Consider the following 26,714-nt stretch of genomic DNA (forward strand, 5'->3'; position numbering starts at 1 on the left):
AACTCACATGTACACACACACTTACATTAGCAGGCTGTCAAGACCTCTCACACCACCACCACACAGAGGGTCAAACACACAACTTCCAGCTTGGTAGAGCCGTCAACACTATGATCAACTCACACCCTACACTGACACTGATGGCATAAAGTATACATACAGGAACTGTTTTTCTATCAGATCCATTTTCACCTCCACATCAACACACTGACTCCAGTGGGAGAATATCTACTATTTCAGCTCCATCAACTCCTTACTGAGAGACACATATTTTATCCAACCTTGAGAAGTGATCTATTGAAATCTGGCTATAAAAGGCTATCAAAATGTAGACAAGTAAGGGAGGCCTAAAACTTGTACCGTGTGTTGTGTTTCCATAACCTACTGTGTGTGTGTGTGTGGTGTGTGTGTGTGTTTGCATACTACTACTGTGTACAGTACTGTGTGCAGTATGTGTGTGTAATCCATTCAGCACTCACCAGTGGTCGACAGTGAAGCAGGTGGAGTGGAACTTGCCCATGTAGAACTCCACTCCGATGATGGCAAACATGAGTATGGCGAAGAAGAGCAGCATGCCTATCTGGAGCAGAGGCACCATGGCCTTCATGATAGACTTCAATACCACCTGAAGACCTGTGGAGAGATGGATTGGGAAGGAAGAGAGATGGAGGGGGAAGGGAGAGAGAGGTGCCATATGTAGACCATGTAAGATAACATATGTCATACTTAATAAGTCAGTTTGTGTTTGTGCTTTTAAAAATGTACGATCTGTATACAGATCTTCCATATTTTATTATCGCTACAGTAATGTTATGGTGCACACTAAGTAACCTGTTGTTGATTTCAGTGACTTACTGGGGATGCCAGACACCAGTTTGAGTGGTCTCAGTACTCTCACCGCTCGCAGAGTCCTCAGGTCAAAGTCTGAGCCCACCGTGGCCAGGATCCTGAAGACACATACATAAGACAACGAGAGGAGAGTCAGGTGGGTGCATTCATAAGAGGCACGTAAAACAGTACACTCAGGGCAAGATATCTTCACCACTTTCTCTCTCTGTCAGAAAGGACAGTAGAGCAGCAGCAGGTCCTTGTGTGTGTGTATGTAGCTCTCAGTCACAGAGCCACAGCTGGCTGGCTGCATTATAAGCAGAAGCACATGGGGGGGGGGGGGGGGGCAACTAAGTGCTGCACTAAAACCTACTGAAAAACACCACACACTGCGAGAGAGAGACAGAAATACAGTCAGGTCCAGAATTATTGGCACCATTGACAAAGATTAGTAAAAAAGACAATAAAATAAATAATAACAATACTGAGCTATACTGTATGCTCCCCCCAAAAATGGGAAATAATATTATCTTATGCTTATACAATTGCTCGGAGAAAGAGATTTTGTTCAACAAGTAAAACAAAATAAAAATGTAAAAGTTCATTACTGGCACCGCTTGCAAGGATAATGACACCGATACTTTTTCTATAATGTTTTATGAGATTGGAGTACACGTTGGGAGGGATCCTAATACAGAGACTTCACAGATCCTTGATATCCTTCGTCTGCTGTTAAGGACTGACCTCTTCAATTCAAACCACAGGTTTTAAATGGGTTTCAAGTTGGCAGACTGATGGCCTTCTGCTTTCAATACCAAATCTACCACTGGTGTGCAAGCTCTTTTTCATGTCATCTGACCATAGCACCGGTTCCAATCCAAGTGCCAATGCTGTTTATCAAACAGAACTCCAGGCTGTGTTATGGTCAGATGACATGAAACAAGATTTCTTTGGCCACACACACCCCACCCCACTGTTGAGTTCAGCATTAAAAACAGAAGCATATGCAGAAAAGTACCTCATATCTATGATAAAATATGGTTGTGGAACTTTGATGTTATGGGGTTATTTTCCTTCCACTGGTCCTGGAGCGCTTGTTAAGGTCCACAGCATCATGAACTTTAACAAGTACCAAGGACATTTTTGCCAAAAACCTTTTTGCCTCTACCAGGAGGCTGACACTAGGCCGCAGGTGGGTCTTCAAGCAAAACAATAACCCCAAGCACTAACCAAAATCCACAAAGAAATGGTTAATTCACCACAAAAATAAACATTTTGCAATGGCCATCTCAGTCTTTGGACTAGAACACCATTGAATACATGTGGTTTGAATTGAAGGCGGCAGTACATAAGAGCAGACGAAGGATATCAAAGATCTGGTAAGCTTCTGTATGGCGGAATGGTCTAAGATCCTTCCCAACGTCTTATCCAATCTCATGAAAGAAAAGGCTCAGTGTCGTTATCCTCGCAAGGGGAGGTTGCAAGAGTATTGGTCACAGGGGTGGCAATAATGTTTTTGATAACAAAATCTTTTTCTCAAAGCAATTGCATTAGTATAAAATAATATTTAAACATTTTAGCATACAGAGTATTTTTTGCTCATCTTTACCAAGGATGCCAATAATGATGGACCTGACTGTGTACAGTGCCTTCAGAAAGTATTCATACCCATTGACTTAGTCCACATTTTGTTGTTTTACGTCCTGAATTCAAAATTGATTAAATATGTTTTTCCTCACCCATCTACACACAATAACCCATAATGACAAAAAATAATGTTTTTAGAAATGTTGCTAATTTATTGAAAATGAAATACAGAATAATCTAATTTACATAAGTGTTCACACCTCTTTGCTACAAACTCCAAATTGAGATCAGGTGCATTCAATTTCCTTTGATCATCCTTGAGAAGTCACTGCAACTTGATTGGAGTCCATCTGTGGCCAATTCAATTGTTTGGACATGTTCCACAGTTGGCAGTGCAAGTCAGAGCAAACACTATACCATGAAGTCCAAGGAACTGTCTGTAGATCTCAGATAAAGAATTGTGATGAGGCATATATCTGGGGAAGAGAATAAAACTGTTTCTAGATTGTTGAAAGTTTCCAAGAGCACAATGGTCTCCATCATTGGGAAATTCAAAAAATATGGAGCTCTAAAGACAACTCCTTCGACGTCCTAGTTTGGCTTTTGCTCTGACGTGCACTGTCAACTGTGGTACCTTATATAGACAGGTGTGTGCCTTTCCAAATCATGTCCAATCAATTGAATTTACCACAAGTGAACTTCAATCAAGTTGTAGAAATAATTCAAAGATCATCAATGGAAACATGATGCATCTGAGCTCAATTTCGAGTCTCATAGCAAAAGGTCTGAATACTTATGTAAATAAGGTTTCTGTTGTACAAATTTGCAAAAAATTCTAAACCTGTTTTCACCTTATCACTATAGGGTAGTGTGTGAAGATTGAGGGGAAAAAATATTTTATCAATTTTAGATTAAGGCTGTAACTTAACAAAATGTGAAAAAAGTCAAAGGGTCTGAATACTTTCCGAATGCACTGTAAATGCAGAATTTCCAGACCCACATACAGTATGTACACTACGAACCCTTCGTCTGTATATTCTGTCTATCGTCTGTATATTCTGTTTATTGTGGCAGCACCATTTCAGAGTCAAAACATGCAAATGTTTATGGCGAATAAAGCTGATTGTAACACGTTAACCTGAGTTTAGCTGGTTTATCATATGTCTGTTTACAATTATTATTTGGGATTAGCTATGTACTGGATAAACTGTAGCACGTAGCAGATTATCCCTGAATTCAAAATCCCCATGTGCTGTGTGTGTGTGTGTGTGTGTGTGTGAGTCCTACATATTCGATCCTGCCTTTAATTAGGGGACTCGGTTTACGGTGTTCGCTAGAACTGACTCTGCTTTTCGTTTTACAGGCGAACATTGCTGGCTAACAAGTAATTAGCTAGCTAACTTTAGCAAATAGATTCCACTCAAGGTATAGTATACCTATTAGGTTTTATTTCCCAATTCATTTGGTTATCATGCTGCTGGGTTTCCAAAGACGGCTCTGCAATGCATTGCAAGCAGAATGCTCGTAATAGCCAATCACAACACTAGACTGGCCAATGGCATGAATTTGTTAGTTTATCCATCACTCCAGTGACCAATCTAAGGTTTCTAGACACGCACCCGTTGTTAACCTTGCCCCCCACCAGCCAGAAATCCAAACCCAAAGTTGCCAAGACACAAGAGAGAGCAATTTGAGAAATTGAGAGCGAAAACATGACATTGACAAGTGACTATTGCTGGTGGACAATTAAAGCATCCCAAAAACTTTTTTATACATTTGAATCACGTTGCTTTGCTTACAGTTCTATCTATACGTACTGTTTAATATTTATTGGGGGGGTTGATCTGTGCAAATTATGTTTTGCTTGCTTAAAGTCACACTTGCAAGCTCTCAAGTTTAAATTTCACTCTTGACTGGCCTGTGCACTCACGGGACCCATCCTCTGCTTGCTCAACCACATTTCTTCGCACATAACTCAGTGTTTGCTCGCGCAATGATGTTTCAAATACAGAATCCCAAATTATTTATATTTGACATTGGAAGTTTTATTGAATAGAGTCAGTAATAGATGAGTCAAATCCCATACAGTCTCATCAGATCAGATGTTATCAGCAAGCCAGAGCCATCTGTTTGAAAGAGCACAAGTAGACCAAAGATAAGTGCAAATAGAATAAATGTATCATTCAACATAAGATTCCACCTAAAAAACAATGACATGAGCTCTGTCCCAATTCATCTGAGGTGAGTAACTAAGGTGAGTAACCTTGAGGCTTTAGAAGGAGGCACAATGTTCAGTCATTGCATACAAAGCTCTGTATATGGATTTGAGTGGGGTTACATTTCTATCCTCCATTAGGTTCACTTCATCCCTTACCTACAGTACTCATATCGTTTAGCAATCACTATCACATACATTCAGTATAGAACCATCTTTCTAACCAATTGACAGCAGCTTTGGTTAAACCACATGGCTAAACGTTAGTTAGCTTGTCTCATCAATTGCCTGCTTTAATAACAAGACCAAATAACTAGCTACTTCAATATTGAAATCATAGTTGGTTAGCTAGTTTCTCTAGTGAAAAACTATCGAGTTTACCTCTATTTTTGTCAGCCATCGTTCACCTTTCACCGTCCCTTTCCATCTCTATCGTCAAAAATCCGGTAAGAGAGCGGTCAAGACGTAATTGGTCCAAAACATCTGTCCAATTGAATTTCAGTAGACTGCTACAGGCTATGTTCATTGGCTCAAATTTCCCACTCTTATAAAATGAAGATGCTTTTGGCCTTGGCCTACCCAGTTTGATCTCAGGCCTAACCAAAAAATTACCCAGAAATTATTCAATATAAATTGTGTTTTATTTTATTACATTTTTAAAAGAAATGCATGTGAGATGTATTTTCTATGGGTTATTTTATTATAATATAACAAAGAAAGTCAGCGACAATCAAGTTTGCTTCCGACTTTTAGTTACATTCAAAAAAATTCATATGGTTGTTTACCTCAACAACCTAGCAACGTCATGTTGCTAAACTTTGTAGTGCATAAACTAGCCAAATCTACCACGCCAGCTTACTCGAATTGACCTACCAGCTAAGGTAATTTATTAGTTCTAGCAATGGCAAACCAAATGTCGATTGCTAGGTTTTTCAAGAAAAGACGTCTGGAGGAAAAGGAGTGTGTGGCATAAAATTATTTGGATCAATCTACCGATAGCTTCCAGAATGAGACAGCAGGTGGCGCCAGGATAGAAACAACCGCAATCGCTGTGTTGAACCAAATACATGGTGAACATGGATTTTATAGAATGAAATCGTGCACATGTTAAAGTGGTAACAGATATTGTTCTAATGTGTGCAAAGCAGGGCATAGAGAAACCCAAGAGGCAATCAACAAAGGTCACTTTTTAGAAATCTTCAATTTCATCTTAAAGTATGACTCATAAATACACAACATGCTTAATGAGCTACCTCGCAATGCCACACTTATGAGCCCCGAAATACAGAACGAGTTGCTTGAGTGTGCAGCATCATTGTTACTGCGGAGGATAAAAGATGAAGTTCATTCTGCTCCTTCCACATATTTTGCCATACTAGCAGATTAATATAAAGATCAATCTAAACGAGAATGTATTGCTGTGTGCATTCGATACATTCATGCTGGAATTATTATTTTTACTTTATGTAACCAGGTAGGCCAGTTGAGAACAAGTTCTCATTTACAACTGCAACCTGGCCAAGATAAAGCAAAGCAGTGTGACACAAACAACAACACGGAGTTACACATCGAATAAACAAACATACAGTCAATAACACAATAGAAAAGGTCTATATACAGTGTGTGCAAATGAGGTAGGATAAGGGAGGTAAGGCAATAAATAGGCCATAGTGGCGAAATAATTACAATATAGCAATTAAACAATGGAGTGATAGATGTGCAGAAGATGAATGTACAAGTAGAGATACTGGGGTGCAAAGGAGCAAAATAAATAAATAACAGTATGGGGATGAGGGTAGTTGGATGGGCTATTTACAGATGGGCTATGTACAGGTGCAGTGATCAGTGAGCTGCTCTGACAGCTGGTGCTTAAAGTTAATGAGGGAGATATGAGTCTCCATCTTCAGTGATTTTTGCAGTTTGTTCCAGTCATTGGCAGCAGAGAACTGGAAGGAAAGGCGGCCAAAGGAGGAATTGGCTTTGGGGGTGACCAGTGAAATATACCTGCTGGAGCGCGTGCTATGGGTGGGTGCTGCTATGGTGACCAGTGAGCTGAGATAACGCAGGGCTTTACCTAGCAAAGACTTGTAGATGACCTGGACCCAGTGGGTTTGGCGACGAATATGAAGTGAGTGGCAGCCAGCGAGAGCATACAGGTCACATTGGTGGGTAGTATATGGGGCTTTGGTGACAAAACGGATGGCACTGTGATAGACTGCATCTGATTTGCTGAGTAGAGTGTTGGAGGCAATTTTGTAAATGACATCGCCTAAGTCGAGGATCGGTAGGATGGTCAGTTTTACGAGGGTATGTTTGGCAGCATGAGTGAAGGATGCTTTGTTGCGAAATAGGAAGCCGATTGTAGATTTAATTTTGGATTGCAGATGCTTAATGTGAGTCTGGAAGGAGAGTTTACAGTCTAACCAGACACCTAGGTATTTGTAGTTGTCCACATATTTTAAGTCAGAACCGTCCAGAGTAGTGATGCTGGACGGGTGGGCAGGTGCGGACAGTGATTGGTTGAAGAGCATGCATTTAGTTTTACTTGCATTTAAGAGCAGTTGGAGGCCACGGAAGGAGAGTTGTATGGCATTGAAGCTCGTCTGGAGGTTGGTTAACACAGTATCCAAAGAAGGGCCAGAAGTATACAGAATGGTGTCGTCTGCATAGAGGTGGATCAGAGAATCACCAGCAGCAAGAGTGACAACATTGATGTATACAGAGAAGAGATTTGGCCCGAGAATTACACCCTGTGGCACCCCCATAGAGACTGCCAGAGGTCCGGACAACAGGCCCTCCGATTTGACATACTGAACTCTGTCTGAGAAGTAGCTGGTGAACCAGGTGCGGCAGTCATTTGAGAAACCAAGGCTGTTGAGTCTGCCGATAAGAATGTGGTGATTGACAGAGTCGAAAGCCTTGGCCAGGTCGATGAATACAGCTGCACAGTATTGTCTCTTATCGATGGCGGTTATGATATCATTTAGGACCTTGAGCGTGGCTGAGGTGCACCCATGACCCGCTCGGAAAACAGATTGCATAGCAGAGAAAGTACGGTGGTATTCGAAATGGTCGGTGATCTGTTTGGTTAACTTGGCTTTCAAAGAATTTAGAAAGGCAGGGCAGGATGGATATAGGTCTGTAGCAGTTTGGGTCTAGAGTGTCTCCCCCTTTGAAGAGGGGGATGACCGCGGCCGCTTTCCAATCTTTGGGGATCTCAGACGATACGAAAGAGAGGTTAAACAGGCTACTAATAGGGGTTGCAACAATTGCGGCGGATAATTTTAGAAAGAGAGGGTCCAGATTGTCTTGCCCAGCTGATTTGTAGGGGTCCAGATTTTGCAGCTCTTTCAGAACATCAGCTATCTGGATTTGGGTGAAGGAGAAATGGGGGAGGCTTGGGCAAGTTGCTCTGGGGGGTGCAGGGCTGTTGACCGGTGTAGGGGTATCCAGGTGGAAAGCATGGCCAGCCGTAGAAAAATGCTAATTGAAATTCTCAATTATCGTGGATTTATCGGTGGTGACAGTGTTTCCTAGCCTCAGTGCAACGGGCAGCTGGGAGGAGGTGCTCTTATTCTCCATGGACTTTACAGTGTCCCCGAACTTTTGGGACTTTGTGCTACAGGATGCAAATTTCTGTTTGAAAAAGCTAGCCTTTGCTTTCCTAACTGCCTGTGTGTATTGGTTCCTAACTTCCCTGAAAAGTTGCATATCACTGGGGCTATTCGATGCTAATGCAGTACGCCACAGGATGTTTTTGTGCTGGTCAAGAGCAGTCAGGTCTGGAGTGAACCAAGGGCTATATCTTTTCCTGGATTTACATTTTTTGAATGGGGCATGCTTGTTTAAGATGGTGAGGAAAGCACTTTTAAAGAATAACCAGGCATCCTCTACTGACAGAATGAGGTCAATATCCTTCCAGGATACCCGGGCCAGGTCGATTAGAAAGGACTGCTCGCTGAAGTGTTTTGGGGAGCGTTTGACAATGATGAGGAGTGGTCGTTTGATCACAGACCCATTACGGACGCAGGCAATGAGGCAGTGATCGCTGAGATCCTGGTTGAAGACAGCAGAGGTGTATTTGGAGGGCAGGTTGGTTAGGATGATATCTATGAGGGTGCCCGTGTTTACAGATTTAGGGTTGTACCTGGTAGGTTCATTGATAATTTGTGTGAGATTGAGGGCATCAAGCTTAGATTGTAGGATGGCCAGGGTGTTAAGCATGTCCCAGTTTAGGTCACATAACAGCACGAGCTCTGAAGACAGATGGGGGCAATCAATTCAGGGTGTCCAGGGCATAGCTGGGGGCAGAAGGTGGTCTATAGCAAGTGGCAACGGTGAGAGACTTGTTTCTGGAAAGGTGGATTATTAAAAGTAGAAGCTCAAATTGTTTGGGCACAGACCTGGATAGTAAGACAGAACTCTGCAAGATATCTCTGCAGTAGCTCACCACCTTTGGAAGTTCTATCTTGTCGGAAAATGTTATAGTTAGGGATGGACATTTCTGGGGTTTTGGTGGTCTTCCTAAGCCAGGATTCAGACACGGCTAGGACATCCGGGTTGGCAAAGTGTGCTAAAGCAGTGAATAAAACAAATTTAGGGAGGAGGCTTCTAATGTTAACATGCATAAAACCAAGGCTTTTACGGTTACAGAAGTCAACAAATGAGAGCACCTGGGGAATGGGAGTGGAGCTAGGAACTGCAGGGCCTGGATTAACCTCTAATTCACCAGAGGAACAGAGGAGGAGTAGGACAAGGCTACGGCTAAAGGCTATAAGAACTGGTCGTCTAGTACGTTTGCAACAGAGAGTAAAAGGAGCAGGTTTCTGGGCACGGTAGAATAGATTCAAGGCATAATGTACAGACAAAGGTATGGGTGGATGTGAGTACAGTGGAGGTAAACCTATGCATTGAGTGACGATGAGAGAGATATTGTCTCTAGAAACATAATTTAAACCAGGTGAGGTCACCGCATGTGTGGGAGGGGTTAGGAACTAAAGGGTTAGCTAAGGCGTACTGAGCAGGGCTAGAGGCTCTACAGTGAAATAAGGCAATAATCACGAACCAAAACCGCAATGGACAAGGCATACTGACATTAGGGAGAGGCATGCGTAGCCGAGTGATCATAGGAGTCCAGTGAGTAGCTAGGCGGGCTGGAGACATGGCGATTCAGACAGCTAGCAGGCCGGGGCAGGCAAGCTAGCAGAAGGGCCTTAGAGGGACGTCGCGACGGAAGAAGTCTGTTGTAGCCCCCTCGTGCGGTTACGTCGGCAGACCAGTAGTGATGGATCGACGGGGCTCCGTATCGGCAGTAAAAGGGGTCCAGGCCAATTGGCAAAATAGGTATTGTAGCCCAAGGAGTGGCTGATGGACCTCTTCAGCTAGCCGGGAGATGGGCCTAGCATAGGCTAGCTCCAGGATAATTGGTGCTTGCTCTGGGACAGAGAAATTTGCCGGGAGTGGCCATTCGGATAGCAGCTAGCTAGCTGCGATGATCCAGGTGAAAAGGTTCAGAGCTTGTGGTAGGAATCCAGAGATGGAGAAAAATAAGTCTGATATGCTCTGGTTTGAATTGCGCTGTGCAGACTGGCATGAGTTGTCCAGGCTAAAAGTTAGCTGATGACTGCTAGCTGACTACTAGCTAGTAGCTGTGTTAGCTGGCTAGCTTCTGTTGGGGTTCCGTTCTAAAGTAAAGAAAATACCAGATCCATACCACATTGGGGAGGGCGGATTGCAGGAGATTGTATGTTGAAAGTTTAGGTCAAGAAAAATATTTATAAAATACACTTGCTCAAAAAAATAAAGGGAACACTTAAACAACACAATGTAACTCTAAGTCAATCACACTTCTGTGAAATCAAACTGTCCACTTAGGAAGCAACACTGATTGACAATAAATTTCACATGCTGTTGTGCAAATGGAATAGACAATAGGGTGAAATTAATAGGCAATTAGCAGACACCCCCAATAAAGGAGTGATTCTACAGGTGGTGACCACAGACCACTTCTCAGTTCCTATGCTTCCTGGCTGATGTTTTGGTCACTTTTGAATGCTGGCGGTGCTCTCATCCTAGTGGTAGCATGAGACGGAGTCTACAACCCACACAAGTGGCTCAGGTAGTGCAGCTCATCCAGGATGGCACATCAATGCGAGCTGTGGCACAGAAGGTTTGCTGTGTCTGTAAGCGTAGTGTCCAGAGCATGGAGGGCGCTACAAAGAGACAAGCCAGTACATCAGGAGACGTGGAGGAGGCCGTAGGAGGCAAACAGGACCGCTACCTCCCGCCTTTGTGCAAGGAGGAGCACTGCCAGAAGCCCTGCAAAATGACCTCACAGCAGGCCACAAATGTGCATCGTGGTAGCATATGGTCTCAGCAAGGGCTCTGAGGATCTATCTCGGTACTATGGCAGTCACGGCTACCTTTGGCGAGCCCATGGAGGGCTGTGCGGCCCCCAAAAGAAATGCCACCACCGACACCATGACTGACCCACGCCAAACCGGTCGTGCTGGAGGATGTTGCAGGCAGCAGAAGTTCTCCACGGCATCTCCAGACTCTGTCACGTCTGTCACGTGTGCTCATGTGCTCAGGTGTGACACCTGCTTTCATCTGTGAAGAGCACAGGGCGCCAGTGGCGAATTTGCCATCTTGGTGTTCTCTGGCAAATGCCAAACGTCCTGCACGTGTTGGGCTGTAAGCACAACCCCCACCTGTGGACGTCGGGCCCTCATACCACCCTCACATGGAGTCTGTTTCTGACCGTTTGAGCAGACACATGCACATTTGTGGCCTGCTGGAGTCATTTTGCAGGGCTCTGGCAGTGCTCCTCCTTGCACAAAGGCGGAGGTAGCGCTCTGCTGCTGGGTTGTTGCCCTCCTAACGGCCTCTCCACGTCTCCTGATGTACTGGCCTGTCTCCTGGTAGCGCCTCCATGCTCTGGACACTACGCTGACAGACACAGCAAACCTTCTTGCCACAGCTCGCATTGATGTGCCATCCATGGATGAGCTGCACTACCTGAGCCACTTGTGTGGGTTGTAGACTCCGTCTCATGCTACCACTAGAGTGACAAGCACTCGCAGCATTCAAAAGTGACCAAAACATCAGCCAGGAAGCATAGGAACTGAGAAGTGGTCTGTGGTCACCACCTGCAGAATCACTCCTTTATTGGGGGTGTCTKGCTAATTGCCTATAATTTCCACCTTTTGTCTATTCCATTTKCACAACAGCATGTGAAATTTATTGTCAATCAGTGTTGCTTCCTAAGTGGACAGTTTGATTTCACAGAAGTGTGATTGACTTAGAGTTACATTGTGTTGTTTAAGTGTTCCCTTTATTTTTTTGAGCAGTGTATATGCGAAGAACAAAGTTATAAAAAGATATATACACGGGACACGACAAGACGAAGACAAAGACGAAGACAAAGACGTCTGACTGCTACACCATCTTGGACTTGATTAAAGAAAGAGCTGTTGGGTTTATGGAAACCGCTGACTTGTCTGCACAAGGAATTTCTCAGAAAATACTTGAAGTGTTGTAACCCCTGGAGTTGGATCCCACTCTGTGTGTGGGTTTTTGTTTTGATGGCGCTTCACTCATGTTAGGGAACAGAGGAGGGGTAGAAGTCCTACTAAAGCAAACGGTATATGTGCATTGCAACTCCCACCGTCTGAATTTGGTTCTGTGCACCGCGACAAAAGTGTCGGGGCATGTCAGTACTTTTTTTGACACAGTAAACTAGTTACACACATTTATAAGTGGATCCCACAGACATGCTCGATTCATAGAAGTACAGAAAGAGTTGCATCCCGATAGACCATGTATCGAGCTAGAAAGATCCATGGATGTACGTTGGCGTTCAAAATCAGGGTCTGTGAGTAAAGTGCTGTTACTGCTAGATGTCATTTTAGAGGTTCTTGCAGAGTTTCCAGAGGCTTGTGGATAAACCAAATTAGAAGCCGATGCCCTCTTACAACAAATCCAGAAGAATACGTTTTTATTCCTGTTAGTCACGTTTAGTCAATTGTTTGACACTAGTGATTTTGCTATGAAGGGATTACAAAGCTCTACATTATCTGTGACAGACGGTATTAATTTAAATTAAATCCTCAAAAGCAGCTTTTCTACGTTCAGAGATAACTCAGGGGGAGACTTTGATAAAGTTCTCAAGCTAACTGAAGAGATGATGATTAAGCATGATACTAGTAATTGGGATGTGAGAGCATCACGGCAGCAAAAACTGCCTGTAAAATTGGCAGTGTAGTCACAACTTCATTAGGGAAAACATCCAGCATCAAGAGTGACAGTGACCTGAGGCAACTTTGGAACAATATTCTAGACAGACAGATTACTGAGTTAAACTCAAGATTTCAAGAAGACACATACGGGATCATGCAAGCTGCAGCCTCCTTTTCCAAAGAATCCCAAACCTGCGGCCTTAAAGAGCAGCTGAAGACCACATGCGATCATTATGCAATATCAATAAAGGATGCCTAATTTACTGTTTTTATTCAGCAGTTGAGTTGCAAAATGAACATGGGAAAGAGTGACTTTTCCTCCATAATGAGTGTACTTGACAGCTGCCCTGGTGATATTTTCCCTAATATAAACTATGTTAAGGATCATTGTCACACTTCAATGACATCATGCAGTGTGGAGAGACTTTTCTCAACAACAACTAGGATAAAAAAAATTGTCTTCGCACATCAATGACAAGGGCCCGGCTGAACCACTTCAGTTTGCTGTCTTTGAGCGTGAACTGACAGATACATTGGATTATGATGAAATCATCACCATATTCAACTCTAAGCCTTGACGTCTGTGCCTCATGATGTAAGTCACGCCTTATGTATGATACGTCTACTAAAGGTAAGTTACCATTTTATAGTAATACTGCCCACCGTGGTATAAATTGTATCATCAAATATAGGCTTGCTTGCCCATCGAGATTAAAGTGCGTCTGAAGATGAGTTTTATGTTGCTGTTCTAAAGTTACTGCCTTTTTAATATGCTGGGATAGGTAATTATTTGTATACAGTTGAAGTTGGAAGTTTACATACACCTTAGCCAAGTACAGTTTTTCACAATTCCTGACAGTTAATCCTGGTAAAAATTCCCTGTTTAAGGTCAGTTAGGATCACCACTTTATTTTAGGAATGTGAAATGTCAGAATAATAGTAGAGAGAATGATTTTTCAGCTTTTATTTCTTTCATCATATTCCCAGTGGGTCACAAGTTTACATACACTCAATTAGTATTTGGTAGCATTGCCTTTAAATTGTTTCACTTGGGTCAAACGTTTCGGGTAGCCTTCCACAAGCTTCCCACAAAAAGTTGGGTGAACAGAGCTGGTGTAACTGAGTCAGGTTCGTAGGCCTCCTTGCTCACACGCTTTTTCAATTCTGCCCACAATTTTTCTATAGGATTGAGGTCAGGGCTTTGTGATGGCTACTCCAATACCTTTACTTTGTTGTCCTTAAGCCATAACTTTGGAAGTATGCTTGGGGTCATTGTCCATTTGGAAGACCCATTTGCGACCAAGCTTTAACTTCCTGACTGATGTCTTGAGATGTTGCTTCAATATATCCACATAATTTTTCTTCCACATAATGCCATCTATTTTGTGAAGTGCACCAGTCCCTCCTGCAGCAAAGCACCCCCACAACATGATGCTGCCACCCCCGTGTTTCACGGTTGGGATGTTGTTCTTTGGCTTGCAAGCCTCCCCCTTTTTCCTCCAAACATAGCAATGGTCATTATGGCCAAAAAGTTATATTTTTGTTTCATCAGACCAGAGGACATTTCTCCAAAAAGTACAACCTTTGTACCCATGTGCAGTTGCAAACTGTAATCTGGCTTTTTTATGATGGTTTTGGAGCGCTGGCTTCTTCCTTGCTGAGCGGCCTTTCAGGTTATGTCGATATAGGACCCGTTTTACTGTGGATAAAAATACTTTTGTACCTGTTTCCTCCAGCATCTTCACAAGGTCCTTTGCTGTTGTTCTGGGAATGAGTTGCACTTTTTGCACCAAAGTGGTCCCATGGTGTTTATACTTTCGTACTATTGTTTGTACAGATGAACGTGGTACCTTCAGGCATTTGGAAATTGCTCCCAAGGATGAACCAGACTTGTGGGGGTCTACAATTTTTTTCTGAGGTCTTGGCTCATTTCGATTGATTTTCCCATGATGTCAAGCAAGGAGGCACTGAGTTTGAAGGTAGGCCTTGAAATACATCCACAGGTACACCTCCAATTGACTCAAATGATGTCAATTAGACATTCAGAAGCTTCTAAACCATGACATAATTTTCTGGAATTTTCCAAGCTGTTTAAAGGCACAGTCAACTTAGTGTATGTAAACTTCTGACCCACTGGAATTGTGATACAGTGAATTATAAGTGAAATATTCTGTCTGTAAATAATTGTTGGGAAAATTACTTGTGTCATTCACAAAATAGATGTCTTAACCGACTTGCCAAAACGATAGTTTGTTAACAAGAAATTTGTGGAGTGGTTGAAAAACTAGTTTTAATAACTCCAACCTAAGTGTATGTAAACTTCCAACTTCAACTGTATGTAATGAGGTTGCTCCAAGTACTACGCACTAGTATGAAACGATTGTATTACGAAATAATATACAGTACACATCGCAAATAAAATTAAATGAGTTAGTAGAAAAAATGCCTATCTATATTTTTCTAGGCCTATTAAAAAAATGTATTCTGGCTACACTCCTGGTGGGGACGTACTGTATTTGTGAGTGCAGTCTTCTGAGTCTTGATATGTACAGTAGTAAGTATTTCTTCAGGTGAACAAAAATCTCTGCTCTTAAATTAGTTTACTGCATGTGGAAATGCCTTTCTGCTTGATCAAAGTCACACTCGCAAGCTCTCAAGTTTAATTAGCGTTCAATGACGCTGGCCTGCACTCGTGGCACCCGTCCTCTGCTCGCTCGACCACAGTTCTCTCTCGACTCAAGTGTTTGCTTGTGCAATGATGTTTCATCTTGCTCGCGCCCGTTCGACTGTTCAATCGGAATTGACACCATATCAGCCCGAATCAATGATAAAACCGTGTGTGTGTGTGTGTGTGTGTGTGAGAGTGATGGGGACTGGAGGGCATGGTTTTATGTCTGAGGAGCAGACAGGCAGCTGGGAGTTGAAGAGGAGTGGGTTTTATTATCTCTTTATCATCACCACAATATATCTATGTGGGCGCCAGGCGATGCCACGGGAAATATAAAGGGTGATGCTATCAGTCACACACTCGGCGCCTGCTAGCCACACACAGTCAGACGGCGGGTGTGTATGCATATACACAAAGACACACACACACAAATTTTATCTTGTGGGTCCTTGGTGATGTTTCCCTATCCTGTGAGTCACCCCTTATCAGTATACCAAAACATAGCATATGGCAGAAATCTTAAGCATATATTGTGGAGAGCATTCACCTGTATGAACCTTTGGACTGGGTCCACTCTCTGGGGGGGTGGGGCTTTTTCAACATATATATATATTTTTTTAAGTAAAACAATTTGATGTAGTAATGGCAGAATGCCCCTTTAACCCTAAAAGCAACAATATATAAGTAACTGCCAAAATAAAGGCAACACGAGTAAATAAGGGATACAAAGTACATTACTTATAACCCTAAAAGTGCCAATTAATGATTTCAAAGAGACAGTATCAAGCTGTAACACTTTATTTTATTACCCTTATGTAACAAGTAAATTGTTTAAATCTCTTCAAATAAGCATATATTCTACAAATTTTACATAATAGTCCAATTTGATGTTTAGAAATGTTTTTATGCTTTGACCAAAGCAACTTGTCATGAACATGTTACTGTTATTCATTCAAAGTGTTTCTGTGATGTTTAGAAATTGGCGATTGAGCTAATCGACATACCAGTACGACTGAAGACTTTCAGCATGCTTTGGAATGCTATGGGCTATCAACTCAGTTCCAATTGCATCTGAAAGATGATACTCTCAACTTGGTAAAGAGACATTGACAGGAAGCTAATTATGTTTTTATATTTGTTTGTTATAATGGCTGCCACGCCCTCCAGGGGCCAAATCTAGGGTGGCTCCACATCTATACATCTGCCTTTGTGATAAATGTGATGCTTTTACCATAAAGTGCACATTTAAAAAAGTCACATTTAAAAAATGTAATTCCTCCAGAAATCATGGTAAGTGGTGTATTTTGGTTGGTAACTAGCTGCTTGACAGTCTTCAAATTTGGTGCTTCGAGAGTTAAGCGTATATTGTGGAGAGCATTCAACTGTATATGGACTGAACCCACTCACTGGGGCTACATTATTGATATATTCTAGTTTGTCTACAGCTCTGTTCCTAGAAGCTAACAGGCAGACCTGTGGCAGGCAGAGCCTCCACACCAAACCACACACCAAGCCAAGGTACCAGGCAGAAACACCATTACTACTACACTGAGCAAAAATAAAAAGATCCCAGAAATGTTCCATATGCACCAAAAACGTATTTCTCTCAAATTGTGTGCACAAATATGTTTACATTCCTCTTAGTGAGCATTTCTCCTTTATCAAGATAATCCATCCACCTGACATGTGTGGCATATCAAGAAGCTGATTAAAACCTCTTCTGGATAGGACCCTTCATCTCAATTTCAACCTAAAATGACATACCCAAATCTAACTGCCTGTAACTCAGGACCCGAAGCAAGGATTTGTATATTCGTAATACTATTTGAATGGAAAAACTATGAAGTTTGTGGAGATGTGAAATTAATGTTGGAGAATATAACACAATAAATCTGGGAAATGATCAAAACTAAAAAACATGTGTTTTCTATTTTATCATCTTTGAAATGCAAAAGAAAGGTCATACATTGAGATAAGAAGCTGGGGATAATTTAGATGTTGTCCACATTCAAGAATGAGAGAGCTACATCATATTTAGAATGAAGTCCCTCACAAGTTTGCCTAAATGTACCCAAGTGGCCAAATTAATAAATTGATACATTTTCAAGTATATAACTAAAGAGAACATACAAAAATGCTATGGTAATAAAACATTTAAGTTTACACACTACCAGGAATGTCATACATGATGGATCATTAGCTTCCCTACATAAAAGGTACTAACAGGAGACACGACGAGAACGCTGATCCAATGCCTCCCAACACAGAAGTTAACTATTTAAGATAAGGGCCAAGTTAGCAGCCAACACTGATCTAATATCATAAGTACACACACCACAAACAATCTGAAAAAAAAAATATTTACACACTATTTTTATTTAACCTTCATTTTAGCAGGGGGTGAGCCCTGCATCAATACATCAAATACACAACACATATCTATAAACATATATATTATATAGAGTATGGGGAACACAATCACTATAATGAAATATGAAGACCAATAGGCAATAAGATACTCAAACCACAGCCACAGCATGTCATAGCCAACATAACATACACATAGGCTATGCTAATACATTGTATGCTGTCTTTCAAAGATAAAGAAACTGTCTTTCAAAGATAATTCGTAAAAATCCAAATAACTTCACAAATCTTCATTGTAAAGGGTTGAAACACCGTTTCCCATGCATGTTCAATGAACCATAAACAATTAACATGCACCTGTGGAACGGTCGTTAAGACAGTAACAACATACAGACGGGTAGGCAATTAAGGTCACAGTTGTGAAAACTTAGGACACTAAAGCGGCCTTTCTACTGACTCTGAAAAACACCAAAAGAAATATGCCCAGGGTCCCTGCTCATCTGTGTGAACATGCCTGAGGCATGCTGCAAGGAGGCATGAGGCCTGCAGATGTGGCCAGGGCAATAAATTGCAATGTCCGTACTGTGAGACGTCTAAGACAGAGTAACAGGGAGACAGGACGGACAGCTGATCATCCTCGCAGTGGCAGACCACATGTAACAACACCTGCACAGGATCGGTACATCCAAACATCACACCTGCGGGACAGGTACAGGATGGCAACAACAACTGCCTGAGTTACACCAGGAACGCACAATCCCTCCATCAGTGCTCAGACTGTCCGCAATAGGCTGAGAGAGACTGGACTGAGGGCTTGTAGGCCTATTGTAAGGCAGGTCCTCACCAGACATCACCGGTAACAACGTTGCCTATGGGCACAAACCCACCATCGCTGGACCAGACAGGACTGGCAAAAAGTGCTCTTTACTGACGAGTCGCGGTTTTGTCTCACCAGGGGTGACGGTCGGACTGGCGTTTATCGTTGAAGGAATGAGCGTTACACCGAGGCCTGTACTCTGGAACGGGATCAATTTGGAGGTGGAGGGTCCGTCATGGTCTGGGGCGGTGTGTCACAGCATCATTGGACTGAGCTTGTTGTCATTGCAGGCAATCTCAACGCTGTGCGTTACAGGGAAGACATCCTTCTCCCTCATGTGGTACCCTTCCTGCAGGCTCATCCTGACATGACCCTCCAGCATGAGAATGCCACCAGCCAAACTGCTCGTTCTGTGCGTGATTTCCTGCAAGACAGGAATGTCAGTGTTCTGTCATGGCCAGCGAAGAGCCCAAATCTCAATCCCATTGAGCGCGTCTGGGACCTGTTGGATCAGAGGGTGAGGGCTAGGGCCATTCCCCCCAGAAATGTCCGGTGAACTTGCAGGTACCTTGTTGGAAGAGTGGGGTAACATCTCACAGCAAGAACTGGCAAATCTGGTGCAGTCCATGAGGAGGAGATGCACTGCAGTACTTAATGCAGCTGGTGGCCACACCAGATACTGACTGTTACTTTTGATTTTGACCCCCCTTTGTTCAGGGACACATTACTCCATTTCTGTTAGTCACATGCCTGTGGTACTTGTTCCGTTTATGTCTCAGTTGTTGAATCTTGTTATGTTCTTACAAATATTTACACATGTTAAGTTTGCTGAAAATAAACACAGTTGACAGTGAGGACATTTCTTAAATTTGCTGATTTTGTATAGATATTAGAAATCAAAGAAAAATCTCAAATGAATATGCAACCATTTAAGCAACTGCATTAGCATACTGATCTAAAAGTAGATCATGTTTTTCCTTCCAAAAACATTTATTCCGCGCAGGAATCAAAACTGTGGTCACTCACAAAGTCCTCATCCATGTGTGTGTGTGTCACTCTCCCGGATAATTTCTGCAATAATCTCATCCAAATGTGTATACTTGGACTTCGATTTAGCTTTTCCATTCCTAGTAGCCATGTTTTACTTTTTCAGTTTTGAGAAAAGTATCTAGAAGAGAACGAACCGCTGCGTAACGTAAACTACCATGCGTTCAGTTTGCTTTCACATGAAAATGAATACTGTTGCATGATGGCTGTTTGTCGTACAAAGGGAATTCACATACTACTGGAAAGCCCAGCTCATTGGCTATCTAGCTAGCTATGTTTCAAAACGATAGGTGGTCATTGGACCAAGACACTGTCAATCAAGTGAACACCGCTTGTCTCATTGGTGCGTAATGATGGCTGACCTTCATGGGCTAATTGACATGTTGTGTAGCCAATACATAATGTAGAAAGATGAAACACATTTGGTTGCCTTCTAGAGTGTCTGAGGATTGCACAGAAACCAAACTTGACCGGGTTAAACAACGTTTTGCCGAATAGATTTAATAAATTGTTTTCATTCATGGAAAACGCAGTATACAACTTGGACAGTGTAGGATTTGAAAATAGACTTTATCAAACAAAACAATGCTACATTTTATCTCTGGGACCCTCAGGATGACCAGTCAGAGCAAGATTCTTGAATGACAGTACATTATTTACCGTCAGAGGTGAATGTATCAAACTAGTTGCCTTGATAAAAGTGTTGTTGTCGTGCACTATCCTCAAACAATGGCATGATATTTTTTCGTTGTAATGGGGTCTCCCAGGGTCTCCCGGGTGGCGCAGTGGTCTAGGTCTAGGGCACTGCATCGCAGTGCTAGCTGCGCCACCGGAGTCTCTGGGTTCGCGCCCAGGCTGGGCTGGGTGCGCGCCCAGGCTCTGTCGCAGCCGGCCGCAACCGGGAGATCCGTGGGGCGACGCACAATTCGCATAGCGTCGTCCGGGTTAGGGAGGGTTTGGCCGGTAGGGAGGGTTTGGCCGGTAGGGATATCCTTGTCTCAGTATGTAAAAATGTAATAAAATGTATGCACTCTACTGTAAGTCGCTCTGGATAAGAGCGTCTGCTCTTGGCCGGTAGGGATATCCTTGTCTCAGTATGTAAAAATGTAATAAAATGTATGCACTCTACTGTAAGTCGCTCTGGATAAGAGCGTCTGCTAAATGACTAAAATGTAAATGTAAATGTAAAAATGTAATAGCTACTGTAAATTCGACACTGCAGTTAGGTTAACAATCATTTAAGCTTTCTGACGATATAAGACATGTCTATGTCGCGGAAAGTTGCCTGTTACTTACAACGCCATTCTAGTCACATATCGCATATTGAGCAGCAACCGATTTCGGGACACTGATCCTGAGATTTTAAACAGCATGATCATTACACAGGTGCATCTTGTGCTGGGGCCAATAAAAAGCCACTCTAAAATATGCAGTTTTGTCATTCAACACAATGGCACAGACAATGCCATTGGCATGCTGATTGCAGGAATGTCCACCAGAGCTGTTGCCAGAGAATTGAATGTTAATTTTCTCGACCATAGTCCAGAGCGGTTTTAGAGAATTTGGCAGTATGTTCAACCGGCCTCACAAACGCAGACCACGTATATGGTGTCGTGTGGGTGAGCGGTTTGCTTGTGTCAACGTTGTGAACAGAGTGCCACATGGTGACGGTGGGGTTACGGTATGGGCAGGCATAAGCTACGGACAACGAACACAATTGCATTTTATCGATGGCAATTTGAATGCACAGAGGCCCATTGTCATGCCATTCAGCATGATAATGCACGGCCCCATGTCACAAGGATCTGTACACAATTCCTGGAGACTGAAAATGTCTCAGTTCTTCCATGGCCTGCATACTCACCAGACATGTCACCCATTGAGCATGTCTGGGATGCTCTGGATCAACGTGTACGACAGCGTTTTCCAGTTCCCGCAAATATCCAGCAACTTCGTACAGCCATTGAAGAGGAGTGGGACAACATTCCACAGGAAACAATCAACAGCCTGATCAACTCTATACGAAGGAGATGTGTCGCGCTGCTTGAGGCAAATGGTGTCCACACAGATTTTTTTATTTGTTTAACTAGGCAAGTCAGTTAAGAAAATCTTATTTACAATACCGGCCTACCAAAAGGCAAAAGGGCTCCTGCCAGGACAGGGGGCTGGGATTAAAAATAAAAATCTAGGACCAAACACACATCACGACAAGAGAGACACCACATAAAAAGAGACCTAAGACAACAACATAGCATGGCAGCAACACAACATGACAACAACATGCTAGCAACACAACATAGTAGCAGCACAAAACATGGTACAAACATTATTGGGCACAGACAACAGCACAAAGGTCAAGAAGGTAGAGACAACGATATCTCACGGGAAGCAGGCACAACTGTCAGTAAGAGTGTCAATGATTGAGTCTTTGAATGAAGAGACGGAGATAAAACTGTCCAGTTTGAGTGTTTTTTGCAGCTCGTTCCAGTCGCTATCTGCAGCGAACTGAAAAGAGGAGCGACCCAGGGATGATTTGACTGATTTCCTTATATGAACTGTGACTCAGTAAAATCTTAGACATTTCTGTGTATTTCATCCTGTTACATTAGGATGCCTCAGTAGCTCTGGAGCCTGTGTGAGAATACAGCTCGTCATTCCTTCCTCCAGATCCACGAGCGCAGAGAGAGAAAAAGCTTTCTTGCCCTCCGCCTGTGAGTGAGACACTTTAATTACTGAAACACAGCCAGTCTGGGGGCAGCGATTGAGTTCTTCACACGTCCTGACTAAAGGAGACGCAATGTGCACTCCCAGAGGAGAAGGCAGTAGTGTGAGCACAGTGAGGGGAGTAGTGCGAGCACAAAAGCAGCTGCCTGACTGTCTACCTGATCCTCTGTGTCTGTCGGTCTGTCTCGATAGGCCAACAGCTTAATTCCAGACCTATGCCGTGATACAGGCAGACAGAATGCCTTGCTTTCTGTATAGTTGTCTTTCTTAAAGGAAATGTTCACCCATTTTGAATGTTATATTGTTTTTGTGCATCTCAGAGATGTTCTATCGATTCCCTGGGTCATTTGCTCATCTGAGTTAATGGTGTTCTAATTAGGAAACGTATAACGCCCCAACTAGCAGACTATCGATCTATCGCGTTCATGTTGTCATGTTGCGTCACGCGGTTGCTAAGCTAAATCGTCACATTGTGGATTTTGTAGGCGACTTGAGCTGCAACAGATTTCCACAACGATTTTCCAGGTTGCTACCAACCTTTTAATGCCAAAATTAAACATTTGTTCATCAAAAATATTTCTCTCTCATATTAGTGTTATTTAACACTGTAAATTAAATGAATGAGTGGTTTTGGGTGTATTTTTCCATTAATGTCTCTAAATGCAAACACAAACATACAGAAATGACACACATACCCTATGAACTTGCCATTAGACAAAGCCCATTTCTTGCAAATTAAAATGAATTTCTGCCATCTCTCCTAATAGAAAGGGACATCAGTCAAGTCCACCAATTACGTAGCGGCAGTCTTCACGTGTCATATCCTGTTAGTCTGCTAGGCGGGGGTCAACTCGTCAGTGAAGCTTTGACCACAGCCTCCCGCCACCATGTGATTTGAGAGGACAGCCGTGCCGAGACAGAAACGGAGAGAGGCATTTCCCACAATGCCCCATAAGGACGGGTCTAATGAATTCATTGTGCCTGCCAGGCCTCCTTTTGATCAAATATTGCCACATTTGGCAGTCGCATTGGCTGTGATGAACAGTGCTCAACATACGGAGTGATGAGACATTTTCAGATTAAAGGCATGAACATCTCAGACATCAAAGATCAGGACAGAAAAGTCAGACAAAACAAACTGTCCATCCCAAGTCAACAATACACATCTTCAAAAGTAAAATGCAAAACGCCTGTTGTCTTTCTCCTAGTCTCACGTAGCCAGACTTCGTATTCTCGGGTTTGGCCTGCATCCCATGAACCTGGAGAACCTAAAAGCGTGCGGCTGTCTTTCTCCTGGTTCTATTACTGTCGTTATGGGCAGATAGTATTTTAGAAAGAATATTCTCTGAGTGTTGAGCAGCGTAGCTTGAGCACTGATGTCACAGCAGTCAGGCAGGGTACAACATGTTCTCCTGTGAGTCCTCCTGTACTGTAGAAGTTGAAGTCTGAGCCAGTCTCTTGCCTATTCCCACCTCAGTCAATTAACACAGCAGAGAAGGGAGGGGGGAGATGTTAGTTTTGCCACATTAGTCACCCGTCCTCCCCATCTCCTCCTCACCCCTCAGAACGATAATTAATGCCAGCCCACTAATGTGTCCCAAGCTGATCCTGCACTAATTGCAGAAAAACAAAAAGAAGAGAGAAAAAATTGACTGAGTCATGTGTTTTCATTCCCTCTTCACACCCAATAGGATGCTCTTAGCCATTGCCAGATTTGTTAAATAAGGAAAGAAAAGTGTAGCCGTTGGGTTTTATCAAACTGACTGGCTGACTTGATGACAAAGCTATGGCAAGTCTCCGTGCCCTCTCTGCCCCTGCCATTAATTCAGCTAGAGGGGATGAAGGCTTTCTACCAAAACATTTAAATCACTCAATTATTAATTCTCAACATTTTCCCCATAAAACAAAACAAAATAATACACAAATCCTTAATTTTGGTAAATATTGAATAAAATAGTGTGAAAATAGAAAGAAGCGGTGGCAGGCAGCCATTGTTGGAGTGAGTAATGCTCTGCTTCCTTCCCTGGTGGTGGCTGTATTGGGTGACACTGGTTGTTAGAGACCAGAGCCTGCCGTGGCCTTGGGGGATAGAGAGAGAGACTGACGTCATGGTCTTATTATAGGCCCGTCCACCAAGGAACTCTGGAAGACCCAGCGCCAGATAATAAAAGGGGTCAGCTGACTGTGTCAGAGTCCCACTGCTACCCACAGTACAGTACACCAGTGGATCTCAGACTGGAGTGTCGGGAGAAGGATTTGTAGGGTCACGAGTGTGAAAAAGAATGGGGAAATATATATTTTTCATTCCTATTTTAAAAGGCTACATATACCATTTGTATTTTATATTCATTACTTTGCCTATTAGATCTGGTTAGTAACATAGTCTACAGCATTGTACCAAATTCTTATCTCAAAAACATCTCATCTGTGCTTCAGAACCAAAATGTTGAGCGTCAACTGTTGACTAATGGCACTGGCGATCTAAGGCAGGCGCGCATAGCCATACTAGTAACCAGAAAGCACTTACATTTTCTCCCATTTTGCTTGGCATCCATATAAAATACAGTTCAGCAATCTGCTATGGACAACTTTGCCAGAACAAAAATTTATCATTTTCATATATTGGCCTAATTTAGGTGGCTACTGGCTATATGTCTAAAGATGGCCGTAACATCGCACTGCCGTCAATACTTATGGGTCGAAGTTGTTTTTTCCGGATTTATTACAATATTTGGCTGCAGAAAGACCACGCCTTCCATCCGATCCGGCAACTGCTTACAGGTAGGTTGTATCCTGCTTGCTCTGGAATCCAGAGAAGTGACATATCCCTCCCTAGTCATAAATGACTTTCAGCTCAAAATGCAGGTGTAAAACAGTTTATTTCTGTATATCTTGCATTTTGAAACAACCGTTTATGGCTGTAATGACTGGTTACATTTGTGTAGAAATTGTGCGTGCTTGTGCGCGCATGGATGTGCATGTATGGGGGTAGCAAGCCTTTTGGGGGTCACAGATCAAAAAGTTTGAGAACCACTCCATAAGAGAACCCTTTGAAGAACCCTTTTTGGTTCCAGGTAGAACCATTTTGGGTTCCATGTAAAATGAGAGTTCTACATGGAACCCAAAAGGGTTTAAACTGGAACCAAATAGTGTTCTATCAAGACAGCCGAAGAACCCTTTTGGAACCCTTTTTCTAAGAGTGTAGGGTAAGAAGCTGATAATACATCTATTTTTGGATGCTGATCGGCTAGACAAAAACATACACACTTGAGAGAAACTTGAGATGAAATAGTGTACCTGTACGCGTATGTGGTGTATGGTAACATTAGTTAACCCAGCCAACCTTCTTCCAGTATATAATAATTGCAAATCCTCTTTTGTGTTGGTACTCCCTCAAACATCAATATTATTTCCACATGGAATCAAAACAAAAAGTGTCCACTGTCTGGCCCTAGGGATTCTGCTCCCCTCTCATCAGTTAAATTGAGGGAGTGGGTTGCTGTTAAAAGAAAATACGAGAGAGTGGAAGAGAGAGAGAGAGAATGAGAGTGGAAGAGAGACAGTGGGAGACAGAGAGAGCGAGAGACACTACATGACCAAAAGTATGTGGACACTTGCTCGTCAAACATCTCATTTCAAAATCATGGGCATTAATATGGAGATGATCCCCCCTTCGCTGTTATAACAGCCTCTTCTGTGAAGGCTTTCCACTAGATATTGGAACATTGCTGTGTGGACTTCCATTCAGCCACAAAAGCATTAGGCCTGGCTCGCAGTCGGCGTTCCAATTCATCCCAATGGTGTTTGATGGGGTTGAGGTCAGGGCTCTGTATAGGCCAGTCAAGTTCTTCCACAACGATCTCAACAAACCATTTCTGTATGGACCTCACTTTGTGCACTGTCAGCATTGTCATGCTGAAACAGGAAAGGGCCTTCAGCAAACTGTTGCCACAAAGTTGGAAACACAGAAATCGTCTAAAAAAAGGGGCTTAGCTCGAACTATGAAAAACAGCCCCAGACTATTATTCCTCCTCCAACAAACTGTACATTTGGAGCTATGCATTGGGGCAGGTAGCGTTCTCCTGGCATCCGCCAAACCCAGATTCGTCCGTCGGACTGCCAGCTGGTGAAGCGTGATTCATCACTACAGAGAACGCTTTTCCACTGCTCCAGAGTCCAATGGCGGCGAGATTTACACCACTCCAGCCGACGCTTGGCTTTGTG

At 42.9% G+C, this 26,714-nt stretch overlaps 1 protein-coding gene across 1 annotated transcript in view; it reads right to left on the reverse strand.

Annotated features, from left to right (window-relative positions):
• LOC111961707 (voltage-dependent N-type calcium channel subunit alpha-1B-like) overlaps positions 1-26,714 on the reverse strand; it is a 235,501-nt gene that overhangs the window by 130,858 nt on the left and 77,929 nt on the right. The window contains exons 6-7 of the mRNA XM_070442465.1: positions 856-947; positions 491-633 (exon numbers count right to left, since the gene is read on the reverse strand). Of these exons, the coding sequence (XP_070298566.1) occupies positions 491-633; positions 856-947 (235 nt within the window). The remainder of the gene's footprint in view (positions 1-490; positions 634-855; positions 948-26,714) is intronic.

Source organism: Salvelinus sp. IW2-2015, linkage group LG4q.1:29 (genome assembly GCF_002910315.2).
Source record: "Salvelinus sp. IW2-2015 linkage group LG4q.1:29, ASM291031v2, whole genome shotgun sequence".
NCBI lineage: Eukaryota > Metazoa > Chordata > Actinopteri > Salmoniformes > Salmonidae > Salvelinus > Salvelinus sp. IW2-2015.